We start from the raw sequence: 16,371 nt of genomic DNA, 5'->3' as shown, positions 1-16,371 counted from the left end.
ACCGGGTGAATCTAATTTGCTCAGGAGGTGCTTGGCGAGTGAGGCAGCTTCTGCACGCCACGGATGGCATGGCGATATGGATGATGTCTCGTCCAAGTGCATCCGGAACCCCAAGGTCCGGAAGGCACCTCGAAGACGGGCGGTGCTTTTCAGATCGATGGGCCACTCGCCTCCTGGGACCTGCGCAGCGGTGGTCCACACATGACAGGGTTATGCTCTCATGTCTGGTGCCACAAGTCCGTCATGAAAGAAAACAGCAGCTCGAGAACAGAAATCCAGTGACATAGACCGCACATCATTTTTTTCAAAATAAGATGAACCAAGTGTAGACTTCGGTAACTGGTCTTTCTGGGCTGGAATGCAAAGAGTGACCCCAACATGCATTTTTATTGCTCTCAAATGTTTGTCCATCCCAATCACTTGTGTCGACATCAGTCATTATGGGGATCTTGATACAAACGGCTGCCATCCTTTGAGTGAAGATAGCACAAACAATGCCTGGTGCACAGCAGTTACAACAGCCACCTTCAATTTTAAGAGGTGGACCCCTGTAGCATGCAAGGCATGCGCTCGAATATTAAAATTGCATGTTTCTTGCATGTTTCTTATGGTTTCCGCAAAATTTTGCAGATTCTTAATTCCGCATCTGTGTAATTTCACGCATTCTTTATTCTGCATCTGCAGAACTTTCAATTTTACACCCCAATCTGCACGACTTTTTAATTTTACACCCCATGATTTCAAAGCCAATGCCCGTTAAATTCGCATAGATTAAGAAAAGCTATGCAGTTAATAAAACTAAGCAGTCAATATCTACAAACGCAGAAATAAAAGAAATACAGTGGAAGCCCGATTATGCTTCCCCCATTCATGCGATGACAAGCATTTTACGATGAATTGGCGCAAACCCGCTGAATTTCCCATGGGGATAATGCATTAAAAGCCTCGATTATTGACGGACCAAAATGCACGTGCCGCTTCATACGATGGCCAGTGGGAACTGTCTGGAATGAGAGATCATCATCATCAGCCTGACTACACCCACTGCAGGGCAAAGGCCTCTCCCATGTCTCTCCAATTAACCCGGTCCTTTCCCAACTGCGCCCACCCTATGCCTGCGAACTTCTAAATCTCATCCGCCCACCCAACCTTCAGCTGCCCCCTGCTACGCTTGCCTTCCCTTGGAATCCACTCCGTTACCCTTGAGGACCAGCTGCTATCTTGCCTTCGCATTACCTGCCCTGCCCAAGCCCATTTCTTTCTCTTGATTTCGACTAGGATGTCATTAACACACGTTTGTTCCCTCACCCGCTCTGCCCGCTTGTTGTCTGCCAGGACAACTTTATTGAAAGACATGACTTTGACCACGTTGGCTCCAGACTGGCATCAAGACGAAGACATGCGCACAATGATGCGATTGAGCGCATGACAGCCCGTAATGACGGTTTTACCAACAGCTCGGACTCTGCCTCCATGTGTGCGACCCGTGGCCGTGGGTGCGAGGTGGCTCGCCTGGCCTGCTTTTCCATGAAGGCACTAGGAAAGCCAACTGTTCGTTCACACCAGCATGAAGTTACTGTAGAGGAGGTAACGAGGTAATACATTTCTATGATCATTGGCGGCTAGTTCAAGAGCACTTTCTGCTGCGGCTTCAGTGCAAAGTATGCGACGCCGACCGAGCCAGGAGTGAGCGGCGCAGTGTCTCCGGGCAAGCTGCACATGACTGCAGGAAGTGTGCCAGCGGCACATTCGCGTTGCAGGCGAATACCGTGTTTTCTATTTTCCTTCATAATGCGAATTCCTTGAAACTGCTGCCGTGGAGTGAAGCAGTTCTAGAGGAAGTCTGAACAGAAAGACATGTTGCTGGCATGGTCGTGCTGCGTGTCACAAGATTTCTTCGAAGTGTCACAGTAGCCATATTTCTGGCTCGTCATCCAAACCATCATTTACAAGGCTCTTGTAATGTCTACTTAAACTTAAAGCGCACGGGCGGAAGCACATGCGCACCTCGTCTAAGCCGCCTCTTCGACACCAAAAAGCCTGGCTGTGCATGGACTCTGATCTAATCTCACACGGGTGCTTTTATAAAGCGCACGGAAAAGAGCTTTTGTAAAGAGGAAGATGGGCAGCGGCAGCAGCCGCACCACCAGCACACGCTGCAAGATCGTTGTGTTGATGACCGGAGAGAGGACCACCATTTTGGCTAGCTGTCCTTAGGCTGTTATCCCTGTAAATCCCTGTTACACTTTCGTTAAGTTTTGAAACCCAGAGTAGCGGACACGGGTATTACGCGAATGCATCACTGGCTGAGATTTTCGATTATATGATGCCCAGATTAAAACGGCTTCGTGCAGTTCATTTTGGCGGAAAATTCAGTGCGGAGAGACACTGGAAGGGGGACAAAACAAGCGCTGTCTTGCAAATAAATTTTACTGTGAAGGAACAAGATATGTACACACAGATAAACGGCACGGGATTTTTGGAGGAATTTTCCACCAAAATGAGCTACATCCAACTCGTCCGACTCACCATTCTTCATGCGGTCCCCTGAAAGTCGTAAAGTCAAGGTTCTATTACAGCTAAACACAGAGGAGACACTTGATTTGAAAGTCATAATAAGTTGAGCCTGCTCTCAGTAGACTGAATGCTGATGTTGTGTATTCGCTTATACCGAGGCCATGTTACCAAGAAGCACTGAACAAAGTGATGACGATATGATAATCTCAACGGTGTCATATGTAGGCACCTGTGTGGCTACAAGAATGCCAGCCATGATGGCACACTGTGTGGTTCTGCCAACAACACTTCCTTCAGCCGCAATGATGATGCAACACTGTGCATGAGCCCTTGTGAAGCCAACTCAGATGTTGACAAACACAGCAGTAATTTGCTGTATCATGAGAATGGTGCCGCCATCTGTTGATAAACATTGCAAAAAAGGGTTGTATTATTGGTGGGCCATGCAGTTTCGTTCTCCCATTTTTTCATCTCATTCATCAAAAGCTTGAAAGATTATGCATGGCACTTAAAGACTACTTGTACGCTTTGAATGCCAAAGTATTGTCTCATTGTGAGCTCTGTTGCGAGGTTCATTAAAGATTCTTTTCTTTTTTTATGACACACCTACTCATTAGCATACTGTTGTAAGGCAACGTGTATACTATGTTCATCTTTATTTGCCAAGAAGCAATGTGGTTTTGTGGCCTATTGATTGCATGCTTGCTTCGCGATCTGAAGGTTCTTGGTTCACTTCCCGCGCCTTTGCAAGAAATTTCATTTCTCTTTGCTGTAGCCGTCACTACCTTATGGTCGACTGCTGATGTCATGCGATATCGTGGTGACATCACTGGGGTGTTTTCGGACCACACGTACTGGTCAACGCCGCTGGGTTTTGTTGCCCATGAGCCATATAATGCTTTTGCCTTAAAAACGATGCAACAACACCTGTGTTGCATGGGCATATATAAAATGAAAGTGGAAACCATTTATAATTTTCTCAGCAATGCAGTTACGTTATCACATCAAACAAACACTGGTACAGTAAAACCTCATTAATTCGAAGTCGTTGGGACCACGAAAAATATTCGAATTAACCAGGCTTTTGAATTGACCAACCACAGCAAAAAAAAATGTGCCCAAGCAGAAAACTGCAGTAAAGTTGTAGGTCTCCTGTTCCTCTGTATCTTCCTTGCACCAGGGGTGACCCGTCAGAAATGGTCGGTTGTTCTGACTGACTGAAGGTTTTCTTCACACCAGGGGTGCCTCGTCAGAGATGGCCTTGCGACGGATTAAGATGCAGAGATTAAAGGAGTAGTCTTGAAGTTTCATATACAAAAATTTACGCTAAATACAGGTTGATGCACAAGAGGCAATTTAAGTGGCAAAAAGGTTAAACAACAAAAGGTGGAACTGGCTAACACTAGGGGAGGCCCCTACTCGGCATAGCCGAAGATGCATTACATCTGACTGTAGCCCAGAACCCTTTTTCCAGGCTCCGGGGACCGGTCTTAAGGACTTAAAGGCCCAGCCAACATTTGGTAGCATCCAATCATGTCAAACTATTAACATGATCGGCTAATCAAGTGTATGGCCAGCCCTCTAATTTCCGTAAGGTACATAACCCTCTCCTTAAAGTACACAAGACAAGAATGAACATCAAGTTCACTTCAAAACGAAAAAAACCCATTTTTTCAGAAGGGTGCCACAAAGCCATTGGTCCACTGGGTTGCGTGCCCCGCCCGACAGCTTGTTCAGCATTACCAAAACACACTCTCTCCCGCAGGAAAAAAAGACAAACACGCAATTGTGCCAGCACGTGCAATCAGCCTCCCTGAGGCCCATACCTCGGTGCCCTCAACTCAACAGCTAGTGGCCTGCAGGATCAAAAATGTCCGGGTCCTCGATAAGTCGAAACACCTGACCATGCAACACCCTTGAGGGCGTAGCCTCTCCGGTCGGAGCAACTGGCCTACCTCTGTTCTGTGCCCCGGATGGAATGTTTCTGCCTTCAGTAAAGCTACAGGGCACTTCATGCCATATGCCCAACACAGTGTGCCGGTGTGGCAACATTAGATTTCTTTCTGCCACTAGCTCGCCAATCTGACATCAGTCGTCACTGACAGTTTCATGCTGAACGAAGTTTCCTTTTTCATTGCTAGCTTGAGGCCTCACTTTTGGAAAGGTTGAACTAACTTCCAATATTTCTGGATTCGTGCCCTCATACCTGGTCCCAACTGGGGTACAATGAACCTGAGCGGCTGGATCGTCGGAGTGCACAATCACTGCCTCTAATACCGCGGAGCCGTGTTCCGCCCACATACTTTCTTCAGATGAGATTCCAGTTTTGCGGACACCTGGCTCACTTTTAAAGTGAAAGCTTTACTGGCCGCAAACTTGCAATTTCTCCATGCCGTTGCTCCAAGGAGGCACACGATTTTACAAGGCACGCCTTGCCGCTTGCTCCCTAGTCACTACTGCCCAACAGGTGTTACCCCTCTGTGCAGCGCTGCACCTTTCCTCAAAACCCAACTTTCAATTTTCAGTTTTCTCTTTCTTCTTTCCCTCCCTCCTTTATCCCTTCCTTTACAGTGCTGTTCGGTTCCGGTGTTCACCGAGATATGTGAGATGGTTACTGTGCCATTTCCTTTCCTCAAGAATCAAACAAAACAAGTGAGCCGACAGCGTTCATAGAGTTCAGTGGCATTGACTACTTTGCAAAGGCAGTTCATTTTCACGAAAGAAAAGGCGCACAAACGGATCTGTGGGTCAGTGGAGACCTCAATCTTGCTTTCATGTACGTGGCGTTGGCGTCCAAGTGCAAAAGCCTGGTTTGATTGTGTTCCGCACACTGGATAGGCAGCACGCCCTGCCTGCCACCCTGGGAGGTGGCATGCAGTGAATGGTTGGTCACGAGACATTGATCACCAAATGAACGCTGTGGCCTAGCTATTGCTGCAGTGCCGCATGTCAGCTGCAACGCTGTCAGCGCTAATGCATTCAGGACACATCTCTCTCTCACCACTGCCACATGTATTAAAGCAAGAATGAGGCGTCCGCATATCCAGGGAGCCAGTTATGCGCTCTTCCTTTCCTCAAAGCCATCGCCGTCTAGAACATTGTCAACGCCAACGCCAATGAACACAGCGAATGCAGACATCTTTCGCATTGTATATCCTGAATTACCTGAGCTAATCCACATTAATTTTTTACTACAGTCAAACCCGCATATGTCGAACTCGCAAAAAAATGGAATTAGTTCGATATATCGTGTAATTCGATATAGAACGTTTAAAGAAATTGACAATGTACAAAACGAACCTCATCAAGAAGAGTTCTTTACTTCCTAAAGAAATGTACGGCGCGCATATTAGCACGAGAAATGGTAGCCAATCGTCTTCTGCTTTTTCACTTTCAAAGAATTGTTTGCATGCAGTTTTCAATGTTGTCGAGTGACTGGGAACAGCACAGTCCACAGCCTTTTATGGACGTGCAGTGGCGACGAACAATGCTCAGCGCATGAAGCGCTTCAGAACACGTGGGCGGGTTGGAACTCGAGTGCTCGCAGTTACCGTCGCCGGCGAGATCCCTAGCCAGATCGGCAACAATATCTTCGTCAGCGAGCTCTCCGGTAGTCGCAACATCGTCATCAATGGAGACAAAGTCTGTAGCTGCAGCCCCATCACAAACGGCACGTGGGAACTCTGACAGCTGTGTTAACAAATCGTCAAGTTCCTCGAGTGGTTCATCGATGTCGAGGGGTTCATCGCAACTTTCAGTTGAGCTGGCACCAGCCTCGCCGGAAGCAGAGAGTCCACAGTGACGGAAACAATTTCAAATTGTTTCTTTTTTGACGTTGTTCCACGATGCATTCAACATCGTTATTGCGCCGAGGAGGTCAATTTTCAACTCCCGGCCAGTGCAGAGATTTAGCAATAATTGTTGCAGAAGGCGCTTTCTGTAGCCTGCCTTCAGTGCACGAATGACACCTTGATCCAAAGGCTGCAGCACCTGCTGACGCTCACCTTACAATGGTGAGCAGAACAATTATCAACGAGTAAGCAGACCTTTCTGCCTTTGCTTACCAGGTTGTCGTCCCAGGACTTCAGCCACTCGCCAAAAACTTCGCTTGTCATCCAAGCTTTTCCGTTGGACACGTAGGTCACCGGAAGAGAGAGTGCATTCTTCAGGCACCGCGGCGATTTGCTCTTGCCAATCACAAGTGGTCGAAGCTTGCTCGATCCATCGACGTTAGTGACGAGCAACACCGATATTCGGGCTTTGTTAACTTTCCCGCCATGGGACTTATCATCATGACACGCCAGCATTTTGTTGGGCAGCATTTGCCAGAACAAGGCTGTCTCATCGGCATTAAATATATCGCGGGGATGATATCTTGCCGTGATGTCGCTCCAATTTCCGTCAATCCATTACTGCACGCTGCTGACGTCCACCGCGCAGCTTTCACCGGTGACAGCCCGGCCGACAATGCTGTGGCATTCTTTGAAGCGCTGGAGCCAACCTGAACCGCCTTTGAAGTCTGGTCTGTTCAGCATGAAAGCGAGATCCTTCGTTTTCTGCACAATTATGGGGCCAGAAACAGGGATGTTCCGTGACCTGAAATCAAGGAACCACTTGTACACTGCTGCCTCCACGTCTTCATATGCAGCCGTGCGTGCACGGTGGGCGCCGGTAGCACCAGGCCTCTTGTCCGCCTTAGCCCTAATGTCGGCCTTATTTTTCAAGACTGCACTCGGCGTGCTTCTTGGGATGCTGTATGCTGCGGCAACATCGGACTTCTTTTCTCCATGTTCAACTCTTTTGATAATCTCTATCTTTGCGGATATTGTCAAGTTCTGCTGTTTCACGGCAGCCATCTCGTTAAACAGAGCGGACGAGCACTACGTTCCGAGGACGCGACTTGCAACTGAACTGTGTGCAGGCGCACGTGCCACGTGGCTGTGACAGAGCGAGAGATGGGTCGAACCACTTTTTCTAGGGGGTGGCTATCTGAGGAAGGGAGAGCCGCGCCAAACACACGCAGTTGGGCTAAACCACTTTGGGAGGGGGGTGTCAACAGCTGGCCCGGCTGCCGCGTGGGAAAGCCAACTTCTGGGGAAATTTTGTGGTGTTGAAGTTCGATATATCGCGTGCGGCTGCTATTTTTGTTCGATTTAACTGTACTTTTTCCTATATGTTCTCATTTTAACATTACGGTGTTCAGAAATTGTTCGATATACGGGGTAATTCGATATAAACGAGTTCGATATAGTCGGGTTCGACTGTACTGCTTGGCTGTTTTTCTTCTGCTCTTTGGACATATCGGAGACGCCCAACTCAGTCATCGAGCCTGCAGGAATGTGGACGCTGTACTGTTTGTTATCGGGCAATTTGGTCTCGATTGCCCCGCGGTCATCAGAATTGAGCTGTCGTTTTCATTGCTGGCCTCCCGCGGTGATGGATACATTGCGATATTTTGGCGCCCTTTAGGAGCCTTGTTTTCACTTCCTGTGCTTTCCGCAGCCCTTTCTAACGAAGAGGAGTTCGTCCATACTGGCTGGTTAGTTACAGCTGCAAGCTTTTGCCCTCCGGCACAGGTGGCCTCTGCTCCTCTCTGGACTCAGAGCATTTCACCCTCGCCTGTTCACTGGCTCTTCTAAACTCCTTGGGTTTAGCCAGCTCGAGCTCTAGCTGCTGGCGTTTTGCTACTACCACCCTTGTGGCGCACTTAAAATCCTGAGATTCTTCCTCGCACAGCAACGGCTTTCCACCATTCAGCTTTGCTAGCTGAGCCTGAAGATCCGCTAAGCGTGCCTTCTCCAATTTCAATTTGCACTCTACATCGAGTGTAGGTCAGCATAGTTAGCTTTCCATTCTGTCTTCTGTACCTCTCAACTGTCCTATTGGCTTGAACACATGAACAGGGGCGTGAATCAGTCGGCACTGTCAGCTCCTTGGTGCTGGCGTCCACCGCCACTTTCACCGCACGCTGCAATGAGCTGTCGCACGCCGCTGGCTCTCTACCCGTTGCCGTCACCTTGGTTCGGCCCGCCGGTGACCGTCAACTTTCCGCCTCAACGTGCTGTTTTCCCTGACAGGATGCAGTCTCGCGTCGCTGATCCACTACCGTGGTCCTTGCCACCGCCTCTCCACGGGTCCTTTCTTGAACGCTGCTGCTCCCTCCTGCACCTGGCCTTCCCGAACTGCCGATGACTGGCTGTTCCGGCCCCGTCGCCCCTTCCTTGCCTTCAATCTTCCTCCTGTGCTGTCTTCCAATAGCACTGCGCCATTAAATTTGCAGGTCTGCTGGCGTTGTTTATCTTCCTGGCACCAGGGGTTCCCCGTCAGAAACGGTTCGTTGATTAGACTGACGGAAGGTTTTCTTCGCACCAGGGGTGCCCCGTAAAAGTTGAAAGTCCAGCTTGTAGCCCTTGCTGACAAAAAAAAAAAAAAAGTTGATGCGCATCGTTGCCCCGCGTACATCTTCCCACCACTGACGCATTTTGTTTTGTAGCTTCTCGCGGGATGGCATCGCGGTGCGCGTGCAACTCAAAGCAAGAAACGCGTAACGATGCAGTCACAAGGACAGCAGTCTTACACCAATGGAAAAAGCGAAAAACTGACATTCCACCCTGTCTCCACACTCGCAAGCTGCCCGAACCACAAGCAGAAAACTGAACTATAACAGTCCTGTGGTTTCGGACTCTGACGCGACGCATGCCCTGGATATTAATGGAATCGAAAGTTCGCCCTCGAGCTAGGATGTGACCACCAGAGCGAACAAGCTGGGAAAACAGCGCGCAATTTGAATTTTCTTCACCGGAACTTATTAGCACATGAATTGACCAATTTTTTTGATGCAAGGAGCCCCACGAATCTAGCCAGAAACAGGCACTGGTACGGAGCGCATACTACCTGGAGCTCATCCGAAACTACCTCACCCCGCAAATAGGTTAGTGAATAAAGGAAAAGTTCCACAGCGCTAAGAAATACGAGCACACAGACAGCAGGACAGGACAGGACAGGAACTTTTCCTTCATTCAGCATGTACCAACTAGCCTAGCAATTGGTTTTAAATAGGTTGATGCTGCGTATAGGTCTGCCCCGAATTTCAGAATGACTGTTTTTTGAATAAAGGTCAACCTAACCCTCTTGTCGCAGCATACTACTCAAAGAAATGACGCAGGCCGACATTGTGCGCAGTCAACCCATTGCAAGGCACGCACTGACCCTGATAGAGCTAGGAGTTGCTTCGATACCAGCGCCTTGATAGACGCTGCCAGACACTGCCTTGACCACGGCCAGGCTGAGACAAGCGAAGAGCGTGCGCAACAGTGCCTTCAGTCCGGCCGTGCCTCGACGAAGCGCCGAGAGCACAACACTTGGAAACTGGTATCCACACCTGTGACGCAGTGAAGAGCGTCTTCTCTGCAGGCACATGCTTCAGTGGTACATAGACTACAAGATTGGTTTTTGTACTGAGAGTACTGGGGCTGGGGCACTTCGCATATCACGCATCGGCATTACTAATTGGCACTGCGCTGCAGCATCGTCTTGCAGCTCCGAGGGGCCGTCACCACATCGATTAGCAGTGAAATTGGGATCGGACATCCTCGCAAGGCATCTCAGATCTTGAATTAACCGGGCTGGTGCATGCCGCTGCTTCGAATTATCCGGTAAAATTTACACGAAAAATTACGGAACCGCAGAAATACATCTAATTATCCGGGATTTCGAATCAACCGAGTTCAAATTATTGATGTTTCACTGTATAGTAAAACAACAGGATGGCTTGCAAAACAAATGCAAGAGCCGCGACCTGAGCTCCAACGCAAGCAGTACATACCATCCTTTCCGAGCTGCCTTGCAAAACCCGAAGACTTTGTTTATAAATAAGCCGCTAAAGGTTTGAGATCATAATTCAAAAACGTTTGGAGCTATTTTTTTTTTTCTGTTCCTACATATAACAAGGCCACTTTCACAGTGTCCTTGATATAAATTTTCCACTCAGAGCAAAAAAGTTTTCAAATTAAAATGTAATGTAGCAAAATATAGCTTGATAAATTTACTTTTTGACATTAGTTTAAGGGGGGAAGAGGGTCTTAGAAAAAAATTTTTGTTAATGAAGTCGCAACTATGAATTTTTGCATGCTGATTCCAAATATGTCAGTTAATTTCATGTGCAACAATTCCTTGAGCACTTATGCAATATGTTATGTAAATTTTTGTGGAGAGCTTTCAAAAAATTCTGCTGCAGGAAACTTGCTAGAATGCATGGCATTGGTTTTTCTTGACATTTTAAGCTATGCAATAAAGGTAAAATGATCATCCTGCCTGCCATAGAAGTTGAGTTATAGGATTGTGATGTTGTCACTTAAGAAACAGGAATACAAATATTTCTTCCCATTTGTGAAGTACCAAGTTCAAAACCCTGTAACTCAACTTCTATGATAAGCACGATAACAATTTTACCTTACTGCATAGCTTGTTATCAAGACAAGCAGGCGGCATACATTCTAGCAAGTTCCCTACAGCAGAATTTCGTTAAAGCTCTCCACAATAAGTTAGACAACATATTGCATTAAGTGCACAAGGACTAGTTGTACATTAAATTGAATTCCATATTTGGAATCAGCACGCAAAAATACATGTTCCCTGGAGATTTTATAATTGTGACTTCATTAATAAAAAACTTTTTTCTAAGGCCAGCTTCCCCCCTCAAGCTAAGACAATTTTTGAAGAAGCTGAAAAAATTTGCAGAAGCACAATACGTATATCCGCCACACCATTTGTGATGATAAACTGAAACGAAAATAAAAATGGTAAAACAGTAATTCCTCGTTATAGCATATGGTAAAACATAAAATAGTTCGATGTAGCTGAAATTCATAATATAAAATTTTACCAAAAAAAGCTGAAAAAACAAAATTTAATTGTTTCGTCGTCGGAATCAAAATCTGACAATGATATTGCATCGTAACAGCTTCTTGGTGCATTGAAATATATTCTGCATATGGAGCAGAATCGCACGAAGTGGGTATTTCCCGTGCGCACACCGTTTCGCGAGCTTACTACACCGGAACCACAACTTCAAAGTTGTTTCAAAAATTGCCGCCCTGTGGGAAAAATCAAAACTATGCAAGGCACAAAAAGTAGAGTGCATAAACAACCCACTGGATGGTGCAACAAGCCCTTGGCCGCTCCTGTTGCACTGAAGTCATGTGTCGAATCTGTCGATCACAGGTAATCAATGCATAGTGGCATAGTAACAAGAGAGTTAATCGCCCTAATTCTGCTTATTTCAAAAGATAGTCTACAGTGAAGCTCATTCAACTCTGCCTCTTGCCCAGCCTTACCGCACTTGACATTGTTTAAACAACCTTCAAAGTTTCCAATGCCTTTCAGGTCGAACCACTGCATTTCAATCAACCATCTTGCCAATGGTCTTCCGAAACACATTGCTAACATCTGTGATCTAGTTATGCTTAGAGCTGAATAACAGTCAATGTGTCTAGTTGCTAATGTGTCATTAACTACTGCATAATGATGTTCTTACTTTTGAGTGATCGATAATAACAATAAATAAGCCTTGTACAGTCTTTACTCATGCTCCTCTGACATTGGCCCTATATATGTCATCCGCCACCCCCTCACACAAAGCTCTAATCCTTGGAGCTTGTGAGGCAACATAAATAAATAAAGATGAAAATTTCATTTCAGTGATCTCTAAAACGAAAAACCAAGCTGCGAGTTTACCTCAAGTGTGCCTGCAGCTGTGTTCTTCCCTCAAAGTGCAGCAGTCATTGCTAAGACGTGCATGGCCACCAACCCTACTATACGAAACTTGTACAGCACAATCTTGGTGACACAATCAAGGCTGATACAAATATGTAGAATTTCCTGGCTGCAGTGCATTCCAAACAATATCCAAAATTTTGGATGTTCCAAACACTCTCCTGAACAAGTACAGACGACACGACTGTACAAGCCATGACCATACCCTCGTTCTACTCACATGTCGCAATGCCGTGGTCACCATTTTAAAGTAATTACCGTATTTACGTGCATAATTTGCGCCCTCGCATAATTTGCGCACCCTTAGGTTATCACCCAGGTTTACAAAAATTTTTTACTCGCATATTTTACGCACCGCGCTGAGCTAGATCACCATCATGCACGCGGGCTCTACCCTATGGCTCTACCCAGTAGCATTCGGCTATTCCGCGTGTTTGTTCGGAAGGATTTTTGAATCTTTTGTGCACTGGGCGTTCATGGTGGTGTCAGGGGCCGCTGTTACAATCGCGGCGGCACCAGCGGCATCGCCCCTCGGAACAGCCAGCAGCGCTTCCGGGGAGGATCGGCAGCTTATAGAAGTGCCAACACCGCTGTTTTTTGGCTGATGCATGTGACTCGACTGCCGGCTACGCTTTTCTTGGTGGCTCTGATGGCTTGTGTTCGGTTGTTCGGTCGTATCTTGCGATGGGATATCACAACTATACGGCAAGTTTCAAAGTGCTTGTCAGTGCCTTATCACGGCGCGGAGTGGCGAAGCCAGTGAGAATAACCACGTGCGCACAAGTTTGCCCATAGACGACAATCGTCGCATCGGCAAACTTGTGCGCACGTGGCTATTCTCGCTAGCTTCGCCACTCTGCGCCGTGATAAGGCGCCGCCAAGCAGTTTGGTCAACGCTCGCGCGGTACTGTTAAAGAATTGTGAGGTGTGATAATTGATTTATTGATTCGTGGTTGCTTTCCCGGACGAAGCTGCAAAAGCAATTAGCTGGGCCGCAAGCGATGACGCTGTTTTAGTGTCTTATTCAACTTCGTGCATGCACCTTCATGCCATCTCGCAGAGGGGGTGGGGGGACAGCCTTTCATTTAAAGTGAACTTTTTTTCGGGGGGCGGCCAGCGTGGGGTGCGGGTCCGGGTGCTGACGTATACGCAGCAGCATACACTACTATACCTATATTGCGCGTTATGACCTTTGTGGAGCTTTTTTAAGTCGCGCTCGCGAAATCCCCGCGTAATTTGTGCACCCCCTTCTTGGAGCCCTAAATTCTTGATCAAAAGAGCAAAAATTATGCGCGGAAATACGGTACCTCGAGCAGTGGCCTGTGTGGCCATAAATAAATCCTGTCAGCCATAAACAGATCTGTGTGAATGCGTTTCCCGTGCTTCTGCATATGATGACATACATAAATATGATAAGAATTTTGGACGATATGAATATTCGTATCATCAAGATTCTGCTGTAATGCGCAAGCCAATGAAAATGCAGGATAAAAGTTATGAGTGATCAGAATTTCATCAGGAATGACCCTTTCATTGCAAAAATGTAAACAGAGAGAGATTTAATAAGAAAACTATGATAAGAGCAAATTAAACTTGCCTAATCTGGCCAAGTTCCTAATGTCTGAAGACGATATAACTGCGCAAAAAATATGCACAAGGCATGCATTAAATCGAGAGCAAATTCTGGAAATGCTCCATCCCTTACTGCATCCGCATAAATTTTTGCCTGTTTTGCCGTCAGCATCAGCTTCTGCATGAATTTACATCGTTCCACATGCCTCTCTGGAAGCTAACTCTTTGACCTTGCTTTGATAATTATGACGGAAGAGATCATTTCTTTAAGGGTGTTACCAATTCGTGTAGCTCACAGAGAATAAAAAAAAAATGGTAGCCAATTTGCGTAGTTAGGCCAAATGCAAATGAAGTCCACTAGCAGTTTGATTTTCACTTTGCTTCCAGTGTTCAGATCCAGTGTTCACAGATGGCAGTTGTCTGGATAGCAATAATGAGTTTATGTCCATATATGCAGAATTGGTCATTCTACAGATTCCTGGGAGTCTTCACACCCCTTTTGGTGCATTGCTGCGACACTCAAGTGATGTGCCATTACCCATCTATGGAAGGTGCTGCCATTGCTGGGACTTTGGTTGAGCTGCAACCCAGGTTGCTTTTCCCGAGCAGCCTCTCGTGATTAATTGAGCTGCAACCTGACAAGATGGGCAGGCGAGCAGACTGCCACATAACAAGCTTCATACGAACATACAGACAAACAAATGCACAATGGTAAATGCAGGGAATGGCCATTATAAGTGCTATTGCACTAAAATTCACACCTTTAAGCTTAGTTTCACGTGTGACATGTCGGATGTTACAGGATGTTTCCTTCTCTGTCAAATTCGTGAGCATATTCACAGGTGATGTGCCAAGTATTACAATTTTAAAGGTGCTCCCCGTCTCTCTCACCTTTGCGAGCAGGATCACCGCTGACCGGTGTGCCAAGCATGGCCGCAGCCGTGGCCATGTTTCAGCCAGTCCCAGTTTGGCGAGTGTCCGGCGCAACGGCACCGTCGTTCTTGACGGACGCCCACAGGGAAGGGGCTTCACATATACGATGCCCATAGGGAAGCCTGACTGGACGACCGTGCAGCTGCGACGCCCTTCCCGCATGTGCTCGGCGCACATCAGCAGGGACCCCTCTACGTCGACCATGCCGTGCAGGACGCACAGTTGCGCACGCCCTACCAGCTGCAACACTGCTGGAGGCTGCACCACCACCAGCACTTGGTCGTGGGGTGCCACGAAGATGCTGCAAGTCATGCAACAGAAATTATCATTTCATAGTATTTTTGAATTATTTTGCCATATTTTACCACTGGACCTTCAATCAATCAAGAGAAATGCTGTCATTTTGAAAGCGTAATCAGCGAGCTAAGGAAAGGAAAACGACGGGTAACATTATATGGTAGTGCCCCGTCCGGCTGGCAGTGCGCCTGATACTGTAAAGGACAAAGTGCTCCCCACGCATTGGGGAGAATGCTAGGAACCTTGGCCAGGGCCGGACGCTGCTGCCACCGCTCCGCTGCTGTCTCTTCTCTGGCAGCCCTCCAATAAATGTGGCCGCGGTCGCCTTCCTGGGAGACCTACACATTGTGGTGACCTCGGACAGCCCGAACACCCCGCACCGGGCGCCCCGCAGCTGTACCTTTGAGTTGCTGCCTTGCCATGGACCTACCGCAAGATAAGCGGCGCCTGATCCCACCTCCGGACCCGTCCCGAGTACAGCTGCGGCCATTCCGCCCGCACAGCCACACTGCATGGTTCGCGCAAGTGGAGGCCCAGCTATACGTCAACGGCGTGTCATCCCAGCTTTGGCGGTACGTCCTCGTCGAGTGGAAGCTGCCCGCCAACATCTTCGACCAGCTCGACCTCCCGCCTCTGGAAGCCCGCCTGTTCGATGGATTGAAGGAAGCATTTTTCCGCTTTTACGGCGGTCCACTCCCCCAATCCTGCTGCCAAGCACTGCTCCACATAGTTTGGCAAAAGGACGCAAGCACGGTTGCAAGTACCTCTCCGAAAGCGGCTCCAGCACAACCCTCCTCGCCCACACCCGTGCGTCCTCCCGCTATTACTGGTTGAGGTACCACTCCCCGAGCGCCCCATCTCTGTGGCTGGTTTTTCGGACTGCAAATCCCCATCGCATTCCACGCACCGTTCATCGGCACCTCCGTCCTTGCCTCCAGCGTGGCCCACCCAGGCTCCTGCAGTCAGCCACACACACACTCACTGCTGCCCAGTTGCCCCGGAAAACCTACTTCAATTGCGCCACTCCACTGGCTGTACATCGGACGCCACTACCCTTGCCTGTGCCATCGCGACTCCGTCTGCCTCGCCACACCAGCCAACAGCTCAACAGGCCTCTGCAGTGCTGTCACAGCCGCAGCCAGCTGTTCCTAGCACGCTCTTGGCTAAGCCAAAGCCTGACAGCTACACCCCCAGCCCCCCCAAAGGTCCGCAACTCAATAAAAGTCCCCCGACGCCGGTTAAGGAGGCCCAACCGCTGATAGCAGTGCCAAGCATGGC

General features: G+C 48.0%; 1 protein-coding gene across 2 annotated transcripts in view; it reads right to left on the bottom strand.

The window, feature by feature from the left end:
* LOC144096664 (uncharacterized) overlaps nucleotides 1-16,371 on the bottom strand; it is a 165,165-nt gene that overhangs the window by 124,318 nt on the left and 24,476 nt on the right. For both annotated transcript variants that reach the window (XM_077629498.1, XM_077629499.1), the window contains exons 4-5: nucleotides 14,755-15,097; nucleotides 3-180 (exon numbers count right to left, since the gene is read on the bottom strand). In XM_077629498.1, the coding sequence (XP_077485624.1) occupies nucleotides 3-180; nucleotides 14,755-15,097 (521 nt within the window). The remainder of the gene's footprint in view (nucleotides 1-2; nucleotides 181-14,754; nucleotides 15,098-16,371) is intronic.

The sequence above is a fragment of the Amblyomma americanum genome, chromosome 7 (genome assembly GCF_052857255.1).
Source record: "Amblyomma americanum isolate KBUSLIRL-KWMA chromosome 7, ASM5285725v1, whole genome shotgun sequence".
NCBI lineage: Eukaryota > Metazoa > Arthropoda > Arachnida > Ixodida > Ixodidae > Amblyomma > Amblyomma americanum.
Note: the sequence above shows the minus strand (reverse complement) of the source record. Positions and strands in the feature narration are given on the sequence as shown.